The 14,947-nt window shown below is 40.4% G+C and overlaps 1 protein-coding gene across 1 annotated transcript in view; it reads left to right on the top strand.

The window, feature by feature from the left end:
* pkn3 (protein kinase N3) overlaps window positions 1–14,947 on the top strand; it is a 32,044-nt gene continuing 17,097 nt past the window's right edge. The window contains exons 1-10 of the mRNA XM_026172718.2: window positions 1–319; window positions 3,230–3,506; window positions 4,755–4,924; window positions 5,617–5,740; window positions 6,803–6,954; window positions 7,742–7,961; window positions 8,144–8,302; window positions 9,693–9,802; window positions 14,211–14,354; window positions 14,541–14,616. Of these exons, the coding sequence (XP_026028503.1) occupies window positions 299–319; window positions 3,230–3,506; window positions 4,755–4,924; window positions 5,617–5,740; window positions 6,803–6,954; window positions 7,742–7,961; window positions 8,144–8,302; window positions 9,693–9,802; window positions 14,211–14,354; window positions 14,541–14,616 (1,453 nt within the window). The 5' untranslated portion in view covers window positions 1–298. The remainder of the gene's footprint in view (window positions 320–3,229; window positions 3,507–4,754; window positions 4,925–5,616; window positions 5,741–6,802; window positions 6,955–7,741; window positions 7,962–8,143; window positions 8,303–9,692; window positions 9,803–14,210; window positions 14,355–14,540; window positions 14,617–14,947) is intronic.

Below are 14,947 nucleotides of genomic sequence, written 5' to 3'. Positions count from 1 at the left end.
CATTACTGACCGCCAACCAATCCGGCCGCCGTCCCGTGACGTCAGGTTCTCCAGGAGTCTCCGTTTAACTCGATTCAAACTTCTACTCAGATTTGTTTCTGTGATGTGCGGCACGGAGAAGTGGCAGGCCAGTCTGTGAGCATATCCAGCAGGCGCTGAAGTTCACATGCCGATGTGAAATTAATTAGAATAGTCGTGTCAGTCCTACCTGAGCCATTTCATCTACTTTCTGACCCGAAGAAGAGTGTTGGCGGCCAGAAACGGACAAACGGTGTCCACGACAGACCTGACAGCCATCATGTCAGGTTTACCGCTAAAGGTAACGCTGAGTAACGCTTTTTTCATTCTTCACGCTTAGTTCAGTGATCACGGAGGCAAGAGTGCCAGAGTTAAAGGTAGTTAATACTACTTGTAGCCGACGGTAATTGCTTCAGCGCTTAACAGGTTCACTGGATTTTCCTGTTTGTCTTGTTTGCTTCTCCTCGATAAGTTAGCTAATACCTCAGGCTGGGTAGTTATCACACAAATGCTTCAACATAACCAGCAAAAAACGAGCCGGTTTCACACAGAAAAAGACCACAGCACCAGAGCTGTCTGAACTTCTTCGAGCTTGTTGTTGTGGCTACCTCATAGTTTCCCAGGCTTCAGCTTGGATTTTCTTTCTTTCTTTTTTTAAATTGCGTCCACTGACACTTATTTTAACAGCATTAAACGATTTAGCCATTTGTTAGCCTAGTTATTATAAAATCCTTTATTGAACGTTACTTTATCTTTAAAGCCCAACACCATCGCCTAGGACTTTTGAAAAGTTCTTTTAGTTTTGATTGACATAAGGTGTGGTGTGTCTGTTCACGAGCAAAAAGCCATAGAGCTGAATAGCCTGGTAGTGCCTAACACAAAGGACACATCCTCAGCTTTTTTTTTCTTTTTCTTTTTTGCGACTTGCTACAGCTGAAAGAATGAGTAATGATCAAGTAGTTATTATCGGATTATAATTACGCCGGGTGTTGTTTGGGAATTTGTTTCATATTTTAACTTTTCTGGGCTTTGTTATCACTGGCTATGATATAGCCAGAGACACTGTAAGGATTCTGAATTGAAGTCTATCTAACAAAAAAGAAACAGAACTTCCTAGAAAAACACAAGCTTTTTATTCCATTGTGACCATTTAAATTACATTTCCATTTATAAAAGTGTCCAGAACATTTTTTCAGAAGGCCATGCTGACATAGAGGGCCATTCACTGAACCCTGGAACTACATACTTGTGTAATCAACTTAAAATGCTGTGTCAGTTTTTCAGTTTAAATCTTTCCAGTTGTCCTGATCACAATTTGTTTGATCAGTAGCATCACAGAGGCTAATGATCAAACAAATTGCATTATTTTACATATCTTTACTTGTATGTCTAACTCAGACGTCCCTACCAATGCAGGACAGATGTGCATCACTCCATACAGAAAATATTGGGGTAGTGTATACATGGATAGCTGTAGAAAAAAATGTATAATTTGAGACAGTCTCTTTGTAGGATCATGAGAGCCTGCTGGAATATTCATACCAGAGTAATGAGTAAAGCAGCATAGTGTACAGGTGTCAGACAGACGCTGTAAAGTAGTTTATGATAGAAATAGAAATGTTTTTGTTTGTTTGTCTCTTTGTTGAATTATAAATTAAATAGCAGTACAGATTAATGACAACCCATTCCCTCCAGATTGTTTCACATAATACATACAGGCTTTCATTGGTTTACTGGGAGTGCTGTTCGGCCTGTTAGGACATTATGTGCTTGGATGGACCATGTGCTTGGTGTCAAAAACTGCAAGTTCTCTAGTGGTGAATTAAGGCTGGGTCCAAAAGGCAGCAGATTCCTGTAAACTCCATGTTAACGGTTTAATCCAAACAATGTTGGCCTCTGGACATTTCCCCCTTAGTATGAGGGTAATTAAAAAAATGTATTATTTATTTTTATATTATTAACTCCTGTTTTTATATGTGAGGAAGTTGGTTAAAAAAATCCTTTGTACAATTGGCACAAATTCCTTAAGTCAGGAATTACATTGGAAATTTATTCAGATTCCCATTGTGGTGACCCCTTGTGAATAAGGAATAAGCGAAATGTAGCTCTCATCCACCTGGATACTGTTGAGGCTTAAAGTTGTTGTGTGCCCTCGCTAATTAGCAGGTGTGCTCACACAGTCAGTTTTGGCTGATAGCATTTACTTTGCTAGATTTCATCTCTGCTAATTCGTTACTGAACTTGACCTTGGACAGTATTTGTGCTCCTTGTGCCCTATGAACCATTTATAATATTTGGCAAATAATATGGCCTAGTGTCCAGTACAGATGATTCTGCATTAGTGTGGCTGACTGAAACTGTCATTTCACTAACATGGCACTTATTTTAGATCAAATGTTTTGCCATTGTTTGAACAAAGCAATAGAAAGGAGTTCATGTTTTCATAGAGGTATAAACGTATCCTGAAACTCATAATAGGAGATTGGAATGGAAGATTTGTCTTTAGTAAGGCTCACTAATTTTTGCCCATAAGAGGGAGCCATTGTGTCATTCGCTGTTGTTGATGCAGTGTTGGTCCAGATTGATGCTTTTGGTTAGCAGCCTTATCAGTTTTTTTCTGTTTAGCCAGGTGATGATTTTCATTTCGCTTTGGCTGCGCCAATCAGGTTATTTTAAACTAATTTTATTGATTCAGATTAAATTACATTATATAGTTTAGTGTAATTGCATTTTCTAATTGTTCGGCTTTGTACTGCTGATGATTTTCCAAGTTCTTCTCAGTAGCATTGGCCTGTGTCGCTGTGCTTTTCTTTACTGCTAAAATTAGCTAACAGTCGGTAACAATACTGTAGTATTTAAAAAAAAAAAAAAAAAAAAGTTGTATGAAGTCTTTCTAATACCAAAATCTGAAGAAGAATGAAGAAGAATGCCTCTTCCCTCTAAAAACAACATGGCAGCCCAACTTCTGTTTGAGTTGCATCTGAACATTCAAACACTTCATACCTACTGTCACACCTACTGCTTCCCCAAATCACTTGGTATGTACACATATTTCTGTTTAAAGGACGTAATCAAGAAAAACAACTGATTCCTAAGAAGGGAAAACCTAAAATAGGAGACATTGGCATGTTTACATCATACATTTAGGACTGAATATCCTTAATTAGCAGTCACGCCAATAAGAGACTGAAACTGTGTTATTGTCTTACAGAATGGGAATCTGAAGAATCTGGAAGAGTGGGATATTCTCGACCCAGAGTTTCAGCAGCGTTTGGAAGCTGCTCGATCAGTGCTCCGGCAGCAGATCCAGCGGGAGCTGAAGATCAAGGAGGCAGCCGAGAGGCTGCGACGGGCAGTCACCAACCGCAAGAGTGCAGCTGATGTGGAGGGCCAACTTAAGGCCTCAACCCGCAAGCTGGAGAAGCTGCACTGGGAACTGCAGGAACTCAACGCAAGGTCTATGGCCACACAGAAAGACAGTGCCATAGGTAACAAAATCTTTTTTCCCTTCATGTAGAAGGAGGAAAACCAGTAAGAGTACAAGTCCATTTGTTTCACAGGTTCTGTTGCATTTAACAAACAGAAGACAAGACCTTAAAAAAGGGGGGCTAGAACAAGGTCAGCAGAATTCCAATACAAACCCAGATCCAGTTTCTTAACATAGGTTTGACTGTTGCTGACTCGTGTTATGGATGTTAATTAGAGAGAACAAAAAGGGAGTCAAACTGTTAACATTGTCAGTATCTCATTTCTGTCGCTAGTTTTCACCCTTTTTGAGGTTACAAGAGCTGTTTTCCATTGAAGCCAGTATAAAAACGTTGGGGTTTTATAAGACCAGAATGGATAAAAGCTACCATCATCCTTGAGTCACACTCCAACATTTTTCTATATAAACTGATTCACATAAAACTTTTTATACAAATAATTAGGACTTTGGTTGAAACCACCACACTGTAAATGACTTGTGTTGGTATATTATGAAAACTATATTTTATATGTATGCACTTTGCCCTAAACCTCCAGGTTCATTGATTAAGGTTAATCTTTAATATACTGGATAAAAATAAATAAAGCAGCAGTGCAGTCCTGTTGTCAGATATTCACATAGTGACAGAAAACATGAGGTATAAATTGTTGGAGAGACGGAGGGAAAGAAATGCACGATTTTGTAACACTTCAGACAATCTATTGTTGTAGGACCTTGACCTTACAATAGAAAGTGCCTTGAAGCAGCTGTTGATGTGATTTTTGATGCTATATAAATAAAATTGAATTCAATAAAATTGCATCAGTGATTGCAGTAAAGGGCGCTGCAGCACACACAAGCTGTTACATGTGGATGTCAGCTGGGCTGCACTGCTACCCACAGAGAGCATAATGTTTAGAAACCTTTCCATCTGCCCCTGGGAGCTCCATGGGGACTGCAGATTGAAAATTTGATTCATTACCCTTCTTTTTATGTGAGAAGAATGGTTTCTTTACATAATGTCATAAACTAAGCAAAATCCCAACATGCTTAAATCAGAAAAATTCTAAGCAGTGTATATAGGCCCCCCAGACAGGACACGTCGGGGATGCTGTGTTTTATGCTGTATTTGTCTTAACCACCACTTTTCTAAGGCCACTATACTATACAGAGATAAATCACTTGATCTGAAGTTGGTATCCATCTAATATTTATCTTATTTGTATCCTAACCCTTTATACAGCCTGTATGTTTTGTTTTTTCCATGCAGGTCACTTAGAGGAAGAAGAAGACCTGTCAGGAGAGACATGTCAGTGGGAAGAGGTCACATCACCACTGGACAGTCGAGTCAGAACACTGAAGAAACAACTTACCATGGAGACCAAGGTCAAACAGGGTGCTGAGAACATGATCCAGACTTACACTAATGGCTCATTTAAGGTATTATACAACATGACCTAATTTATGCATAGCACAACACACAAAGCCTCACGAGTACCACTTTACACTCTCTCTGAGTGGCTCATGTGGTAAATTGCTGTTCCATGTAAAACTTTTACAGTAACTGAATACATTATTAAGAGGAGGATTAGACTTATAGCACTTTGCCAGATGCCTTTATGAATTAGAATTTCTCACTGTGCAGAATAGTTTGTATTTTTGTTAACAAGGTTCTGCCTTTCTTTATAACTACTCTTTATGAAGTCATTTAGAGATGTTGGTTCAAATTTAAAACTTTTATACATTTAAAGTTCGAAGTAAGGCATTCTTATGCAGACATTTTGACATATTAGAGAAGGGGAATGGACAGCCTGGGCGTAGACCAGGTTAATTATCAGTCTAATTATCAGGCTGTTGAAGGCAAAGAGGGAACTAATACTGTTAAGCACCGTGTGTAAATCCTTTTGGAATGACTTAGTTTCTTGTATAAACTGGGCAGAGAACATTATACCATCTGAGCTAAATCAAAATGACAGATCAAATCGTGTGCCTAACACATATCACAGTTCTAACCTTTCCTGAAAAAGTAAACTTCCCTTGTGTGTGTGTGTGTGTGTGTGACCTTTAAGTTACTTTCTTTCTCTTGATCAGAAGTTCTGTGTTGGTTTGTAATTGTTTGTTTTATTTTCCAGGACAGAAAGATGCTCTCTGCAGCCCAGCAGATGTTGCGGGACAGTCGTACTAAAATAGAGCTGCTGCGCATGCAGATTGTTAAAGTCAGTCAAGCCAGAGATGGAGAGGAGGATGGCAAATATGGTAAATCTTATCACTCACACACGTACTGTTCTTGTATGGGCAGTGTTTTCACTGCAGATATCTTATACTGACGGTTTGTCTTCAGTATGTTTCAATAAACAAAATGAATGTGAAACATAATGGATCAAAAATGACTTGAGAAAATATCAAATTTATATTGAATGCAAATGAATTTGTATTCTGTTCTGTGTCTTATGGTCTTAAGTAGTTGGAGTGTGCTTAGATGTTATGGAAATGTCTGTGAAGGTTCTTAGTCCTCCAGGTCATCGTAGTCTAAGGAGCTTGGAAAGAAAAGCGTTTGGACTTCTTTAAGTTAGGTTAGAGTCCCAGACCCAGCCACACACTCAGACACAAACTGGTTCATCCCAAAGACAAAACTCCCAAACACAAAATTAACAACGTAGTGTATGCGGTGCAGTGTAGTGAGGAATGCTCAGACCTCTACATTGGAGAGACCAAACAGCCACTTCATAAACGCATCTCACAACATGGAAGAGCCACCTCAACAGGACAAGACTCAGCTGTTCATCTGCATCTAAAGGTCAAAGGTCATTATTTTGAGGATGCCACTGTTAAAATTTAGGACAGAGAAGACAGATGGTTTGAGATAAGTGAAAGAAGCCATCTATGTCAACTGTGAACGGCTCTCTTTGAACAGAGGGCGGTGCTTACGACATCAGCTGTCTGCCATCTATAATCCAGTTTTGAGATCCCAGTAGAGATCTCAGTAAATCACATGATAAGGTGGGGCTACATCTCACAATGGGTTCACCTGAAACCTTCGCTGATTGTGAACCACACCCATTTTCAGAGCTTGGCTCAAGTGATTATGCAGAGGATCAATGGGGGGGTCCATGATCCTCTTGGGGACTCTCCATCAATTGCTCTTAGAGCTGAAGAAGCTTCTCGGATGAGAGGTGAAATGTCCTAAAACAACTTAAAGAAGTCCAGATGCTTTTCTTTCCAAGTTCCTTAGACATGTTAATAATTGATATTTTACTAATTTTAGTACAGTGGTGATTACTGGTGGTGGTGGTGACTGTTTTGTTCATCTGCACTAAGGTCATTCTATGGAGATGATCAGTCCTGTGGAGCTGCGAGTTGCTGAATTAATTCACCACATGAAGATTGAATCAGCTGTAGCAGAAGGAGCCAAAAATGTGGTGAAGCAACTGAGCGGGCATAAAGTCCAGGACCGCCGAATACTTGCAGAAGTGGGTACCAGCTGGAATGTCTTCACTTTCACCAGCCTAACAGCTACAACAAGAACACGATGGCTATAAATAGTTAGAATGAACATTTTTGAACTACAGTTGAGTTCAAGGTGACCTTCACAATATATTCCACAATATGTAGAACTGCCCTGGGATGGCTGTGGCTCGAGTGGTAGAGCAGGTGATCTACCAATCACAGTCAATCCCTGACTCCTAGATACTGAAGCCTGAATTGCCTCTGATGCATTCATAAATGTGTATGTGTGTGAATGTTTGTTAAATGCACTTTGCTGTATGTGTGGTTTGAGTGCTCAAAGTGAGTTGAGAGGTGCTATAGAAAAACCATTCCATTCACTATTTGCCTTGATTTATTTGTGCAATATCTCTAAAATTAGAAGCATCCTTTGTCAGGGTGATACTGAAGCACACATATACATGTTTTTTTGTCATTTAAAACACTTATGGTCAGTTTCATGATAGATTAGATCAAAAAACTACTTTTGTTTAGTAGTTTGATTAGAAGTGAACCCAAACAATTGGGTATTACTGGTTTTTCAAATTGTGTTCATATTTACAGTCTATGTCTATGTACAGCTCATGTTTTTATGATATTTTTGCATAGTGAGCAGATTACAATACACATTTCCAAATTTCAGTGCGTAAATATAAATCTGATTACATGCATACATACAGATTGAGATATAATCTGAACTCCATATGTTTGCAATTAATTGCAACATAATTATTAATATTGTTGCATCAGAGATTGCATTTCTGTATCCTTCAGGCCCAGGCGCGAATGCAGGAGTCATCTCAAAAGGTGGATTTGTTGCGTCTCTCGTTGGAGAGACGTTTATGTGAGCTGGCTCATGATCATCCCACACATGCTACCATTAAAGAGGCTTTAATAGTAGGCACCTCACCTTCTTACGGCACTCCAAAGAAACACTCCCAGGCTCCAGCCTCTTCTTCATCTTCATCCTTCTTCAAACCAGCCAGTCTAACAGGTTGTTTAAGTCTGCTAGTCTCTTTTAAAGCAAAATTTTGATAGTCATTTTATTAAATAACCGTTCATAACAACATTTAAATTTAAAATGTTTTTTTTTTTTTACCTGAAGCAGCTTTCCATTGAATTTTCAGTAATGTTATATCCCAAGTAAGAACTAATGACTGAAACACTTTTCCTTAGGTCGTTTGGAGGTATGTTTGATGGGTTGCCAGGACCTGTTGGAGTCAGTTCCAGGCCGTAGTTGTGTGACCAGTGTCTCAACCACCTCTGGGAGCATCTCGGATATGAAGTCTCTGAAGGTACGAACCGGACGCAGTGCCAAGGCTGAAGACATTTCCTGTAAGTCAACTTTTTTTTCTTTTTTTTTTTACTTTTTTTTTAGACCTTTTAATTTTCTTTGTGTCATAAAATGCAAAAATCCAGTAATGGACACTTAAACTAACAAGTAATTGGTTTCAGAAATGGTAAAACTGACAAGACGAACATTTTTGTATTTCAATACAAACCTGAAGTTGTAGTCGAGTATTAGCTACATTTCCATTAGATATTTTGTCCCAGTAACTGAAAGGTTCTTTCAGACTGTAGGTTATCTGGATCTAGATATCTGTCTCTCTGTGTTAGCCCTACGACAGGCTTGCAACCTCTCTAGGGTGTTTCCCGCCTGTCACCCCATTGTAACTGGGAGGGGCTGGATTAAGTGGAATGAATGGATGGACTGTACACAAAACAAACTACTCCTGTCCATTAGGTAGCTGTGCTGGCGGGCGTGATTAAGGATGCCATGCAGGTGCGTCAACCCTCCCTGCACGGCACCGCAGACCACGCCCGCCTAGTTAAAAACATGGGGACTCAGGGGTTGGAGTGTTGTGGTGTGACAAATATTGAATAAAATGGCTCAAACCTATGATCCCTGGACCCACCGTGTCTCATTCACACCACAGTAGCTATTATAGGAATTATTGTGACACAGTTCTGTACCAACTGTAAGTGTGTTATGCTACAGTTGGTGGTGATTTACTGCTTTTCAGAAGAAAAAAAGAGGTGAACAAAAGCAGCAACGCAGATTCAAAACACTTGAAGGATACACAAAAACAATCAGAATCAGAATACTTTATTGATCCCTAGGGGAAATTATGTTGGTTACAGTGCTCCAGTACAAACAGTAACAAAAACAGACAATACAAGTAAGAAATACAGACAGGCTCAAGGTTTTTTCCACCAAAATTGCAGGACTGAAAATAAGCAAAAGTATTTTACAAGCTCTGTAGACATGGCCAAATCTTTGCACCATTTTAATTTCAGTCAGCTTCCAGCCACTCAGAAATGTTTGGATCATGGCAGTCTTGTGGGTTCTGCTGCCTCTTTAACTCTGCAGACCCCACCCAAGAGTTACTGAAGTTTAGGAGCATTTCCGTGGGTAACATAATTCATACTAAAAGTAGTTTTAATCCTGGTCCTCATGACCATGATCTAAATTATTTACATTTCCTAGTTCCTCATGGAGACATTCTTCGGCGGTTTGTTAATCTTTGAAGACTTGATAATATGAGTCTATTTCTTACTGAGGTAGATGTTTCTCCATATACATTTTGAAAGATTTCTAAATTGCTTGTTTTCCTGTTTTTATGACATTAGGTCTAAGAAATGTAGTAAGCCCTGAATTTATGGTAACTTACAGGTTTTCGTTTTGATTAGTTTTCTGACTGCATCTGTTTTCTTTGTTTTTCAGCGGAGATAAGTGCAGTGCTGAAGGTTGACAACAGAGTAGTGGGGCGCACACAGTGGAGACAGCTGGGCAAAGAGGCCTGGGGCCAGAGCTTCAGCATTGAACTAGAACGGGTCAGTGGCTGCCATGTACTTGCTTTAAGGATTATTTCAAATCATCACTAATATATTATGACAGCGTTAAATTAGTTAGGTTTCAGACTACACGTGCATGCAAATAGGTTATTCTCTGTCAAGAACAACGCAGCTTTGAAGAAAGTGATTTGCACCTGCACCAAAATTCAGTTGATTGTGTCTTTGCCCATTCTCTATCTCTTCACCAATTTCAGGGGATTTGGCTTGGTAGTTTTCTTTGTTTTATGAAGAAAAAAAAAAAATCTTGTTCACAGACAGCATGGGATCTCAGCTTGGTGAAGGAAAGAAGAATCTTTTATCCTCAGATTCACAGCATGGGCTTATTCTTCTCCAACTCCACAGTTCACTTCTTTTCTTCTTAGCGACTGCTGGAGTAGCCTTCCATGTGTCGCTTTTTAATATTAACGATATTTATTCTCATCAAATTTCGTTTTAGCTCCCTTTAAACCAACTTTGTTCTGATTGACAGAGACTACATTACAAACTGGAATAACATGAAAAATAGTTTAAAAAGTAGTTGTTGCCCATTCTTTCTCTATAAAGAAAGTTTGAACCTTTTGTTTCCAGTGTTTCTGTATTTATTTTATTATAAAAGGTGAGTGTATCCAGAAAAGTAGAACTGCTTATTTATTTATATAAAGCCAATTTTTGTTTAGTGAATCAAGGCAAAAAATCCTGATAATTCAACTCACTGTATTTTTCTTGCAACTGTCATTCTGTAAACAAATTTGTCCTTGTGAAGAGTCAAATTTCAGACATAAAAATCATTTTAGAAGCAGAATGTGTGATGTGTAAAAGTACCTTTTTGTATAATGTTTAGGACAAGAATTCACACAGTTTTCCTTTGCGGTCAGAGATATTGTATAACCTCTTCATACTAGTAGTCAGAAGAAACGAAAAAGATTTTCTGTTACTTGCGTAAATACTTATTCCTCCCAGAGTCGGATTGTGAGGTCTTTTTTTTTTTCCCGAGGCACTGGCACATATAAAAATCGGATCCCGAACTGACTCAGACCTGAAATCATGCTGATTTTGTGTCTAACAAAACATGAGATAGTCAGCCGTGTCAGAGTCCTCTTGTAAATAATTCCCCTCGCCCCTGCGGGCGGTCTTTTGTTCCTTCAAGCTCTGTTCCTCTACCAGAGGCCTGAGAGTTTGAGGGTCCCTTGGGGTATCTTTCCTGTTCCTAGGACTGCGCTCTTGTGGACAGAGATCTTGGATTTTGTTCCTGGGATCTGTTGGAGCCACTCGCCTAGTTTGGGAGTCACCGCACCTAGTGCTCCGATTATCACTGGGACCACTGTTACCTTCACCTTCCACATTTTCTCAAGCTCTTCTCTGAGCCCTTGGTACTTCTCAAGCCTCTCGTGTTCCTTTTTCCTGATGTTGCTCGTTACATCTGTCACTACAGCCATCTTCCTCTACCATGTCCAGTTGGGTAGCCATCACTATTTTGTCCGTCTGCATCTGGAAATCCCACAGAATCTTAGCTTGGTCATTCTGGACCGGGGCGTCTCCCATTTTGACCTCGGGACTTTCAGGCTATACTCTGCACAGATGGCCACTTGGTTATGGCGGTCCATTTGTGCTGGATTGTCTCAGGGGTAACTTTACACAGCCTGCACCTGGGGTCTTGCCTGGTATAGACCCCAGCCTCTATGGATCTTGTGATTAGAGCTTGTTCTTGTGCTGCCATGATTAAGATAACCTTTAATAGTCCCACGTGTGGGAAATTTGTTTTGTTACAGCAGTGCACAGTGCAAAGTTACATAGAAAAAAATAAACACTAGAATAAGATATCAATAAGATACTGCACACAATAGAATAAAATACTATATACAATTGAATAAAAATAGAATACAAATGCTATATACAATTGAGTATAATACAACGATCCCAGAAAAGAGTATTGCACTTAGTGTTATTGCGCATGTGTGGATGCGTGTGTTTGATCAGTTGAAGTCTTTGTTGTGGAGTCTGACAGCAGTGGGGAGGAAAGACCTGTGAAATCTCTCCGTCCCACATCGTGGGTGCAGCAGCCTGCCACTGAAGGAGCTGCTCAGTGCTGTCAGAGTCTCCTGCATGGGGTGGGAGATGTTGTCCAACAGGGATGACAGCTTAGCCACCTTTCTCCTGTCACTCACCACCTCCACTGGGTCCAGAGGGCATCCTAGAACAGAGCTGGGCCTCCGGATCAGCCTGTTTAGTCTCTTCCTTTCCCAAGCAGAGATGCTGCCACTCCAGCAGACCACACCGTAAAAGATGGCTGCGGCCACCACAGTCATAGAAGGTCTTCAGGAGTGGGCCCTTCACTCCAAAAGACCTGAGTCTCCACAGCAGGTACAGCCTGCTCTGCCCTTTCCTGTTAGTGCCTCTGTGCTGTCGTTCAATTTAGTGTTGTCCAGCCACTGGTACGATTTCGGGATGTCAGCCACTTCCTGTATCTTCCGGTAGTATATACCATGCAGGGGCCTGCCCTTCCATGATGGTTCTTCCTCTTGCTCCTCTTTCTTCCATTTCTGCTGCCTGAGTTAGTCAGTCGTGGCCATCTTTTTGCTGATGAACTTGTGGATGTTCGTTGTCTCATCCTGGGCTGTGGTGCTGACACTCACCAGTCCCCGGGCTCCTTCCTTTCGATTAGCATACAGTCTCAGGGTGCTGGACTTGGGGGGGAAACCCTCCATGCATGGTCAGGAGCTTCCTTGTCTTGATGTTAGTGCCTTCCGTCTCTTCCTTTGGGCAGCTTATTATCTCAGCAGGGGTACCTGATCACGGGCAGGGCGTAGGTGTTGGTAGAATGGATCTTATTCTTACTGTTCACCTGACTTCTCAGCACTTGCCTGACCCTCTGTGTTTTTGTTGCAGCTTTTCTAGCAGCCTCTTCATGGTTCGCATTTGCTTGTGGTATTACCAGGTACTTGTAGTTGTTCTCAATGTTGGCAATGTTGCCTTCTGATAGTTTGATCCCTTCAGTTCTGACTACCTTCCAGTTCTTTGTCACCATCCGACTACACTTCTCCAATCTGAACGACATGTCCTTGCTGGAGATGCTGGAGATGCTGAAGGTGTGGATCAGTGAATCGATGTCTCATTTACTCTTGGCATACAGCTTGATGTCATCCATTTAGGGTAGGTGGCTGACAATTGCTCCATTCTGTAGTTGGTACCCGTATGTAATCTTGTCAATGATCTCACTGAGGGGGCTCAGGCTTGTGCAAAACACCACTGGGGACAGAACATCTTCTTGGTAGATCCCCACACTTGATGGCGACCTGTTTTATGGGCTTCAAGTTGGCCTCTAGTGTCATACGCAACATTCCCATTGAGTTCCTGATGAAGGCTCTTGGGGTCCTGTTGATCTTGTACTGTTCAAGGCATTCAAGGTGTGGGTCATTGAGTCATAGGCCTTCTTGTAATCAATCCAGGCAGTGCACAGGTTGGTCATTCTAGTCTTTCAGTCTCAGGCGACTACTCTGTCTACCCTTAGCTGGTCTTTTGCCCCTCTGGTATTCTTGCCAATTCCTTTCTGTGCCCCACTCGAGTATTGCGCCATGTGCCCGTTCAGCTTAGCTGCTTTGATGCCTGACAGCAGCTACCATGTGGTACTGAGGCAGGTTATTGTCTGGTATTTGGATGGGACTGGACCCTTCTGAGGGTCCTTGGGGATCAGGACTGTCCGGCCTTCAGTAAGCCATTCTGGGTGTCTCTCATCGACTAGCAGCTGTTTCATTTGTACTGCCAGATGCTCATGCAGTGCTGTGAGCTTCTTCAGCCCTACTGGCTGAAGAAGCTCACTGCACTGCTCCTAGATCCACTAGCCACTGAGCATTGCCTGTAGGACTATGTAGCTGTGTATTCTGGAATTACCTACAAAATGTTAGGCAGAAGGGTTTTGTGCTGTGGCTGACTGGTGTAGATGACTAATAGGAAAAACCTCATAATAAAAAAAATAATTTTTAAATGTAGGTATGTATAATAAATAATCACTTGACCATAGTTGTTTGAGTGAAGTTGTTTTTTTATTGTTCCATTTCATCTTGAACTCATGAAGTTCACCAATTTTCTTTCTAACTGTCGCGTCCTAAAGTAAAATATCTTATTACCTTACATTTTAACATTTCTAAATGTTAGTTGATTACCAAATCTGTCTGGCTGTTTCTCTCAAAATTCAGGGTTTTTAAGTTTAATAAATTGTAAATGGTAAAGACTAAGAATGACAGTGAGTGAAACCTGTTTGTAGCTATTTTGAAAACAGAACATCCCTCACACCAAATGTAATAATTCAGAAACAAGAATTAATGCAAATTAAATATGAAATGAGGAAAATATCTGAATTGTAATCCATGTGTGTGCACATACGTGTGCATGTTTCTGTGTGTTGGTCTAGTCCAGGGAGCTGGAAATTGCTGTGTACTGGAGAGACTGGCGAGCATTAAGTGGAGTGAAGTTCTTGCGGCTTGAAGACTTCCTTGATAACCAGCGACATGGCATGTGCCTCCAGCTGGAGCCGCAGGGCGTTCTCTTTATTGAGGTTCTCCTGTTCATATCTAATCTTCAAACTGTTTATTTACCTCTGTGGCATGCATAGACTGTACATAAAAGATGGACATGGCCACAAGCTTAGGTTATATCATTTCAGAGGGGTATCCCATGGTTAAACATATGTACAGTATATTTCTGTAACTGTATCCTGATCGCTTTCTTTGTTCATTTCCAGGTGACATTTATAAATCCTGTCATTGAGCGTCCCTTCAAGCTCCAGAGGCAGAAGCGAATTTTCCCTAAAGAAAAAGGTGGCACCAATTAATATTTTTTCCATTTTATTTAATTTTTAATTTTTTTTAGATTTGTTGATAAATGTCGATTTATCCTTGACCATTTCAGTTGTTATCAGGCAGTTCTTGAATGGAAAATCTGATCATTTTCTGTTTATTGCATTTGATGCTAAACCTTTATCTCACCCTTTTCATACTGATAGTAATTACATAAATAATGCAAAATGAAACTTCATTATGTCCACAGTAAGGATACTTATTTTGTGACTGCTCGTTTCTCTCAGCACTGTTTTAAATCTAGAACCTCTGAAACAATTCTTGGATGCTTTCACAATCTTTCTTACTTAGA

The sequence above is a fragment of the Astatotilapia calliptera genome, chromosome 7 (genome assembly GCF_964374335.1).
Source record: "Astatotilapia calliptera chromosome 7, fAstCal68.1, whole genome shotgun sequence".
Lineage (NCBI taxonomy): Eukaryota > Metazoa > Chordata > Actinopteri > Cichliformes > Cichlidae > Astatotilapia > Astatotilapia calliptera.
Note: the sequence above shows the minus strand (reverse complement) of the source record. Positions and strands in the feature narration are given on the sequence as shown.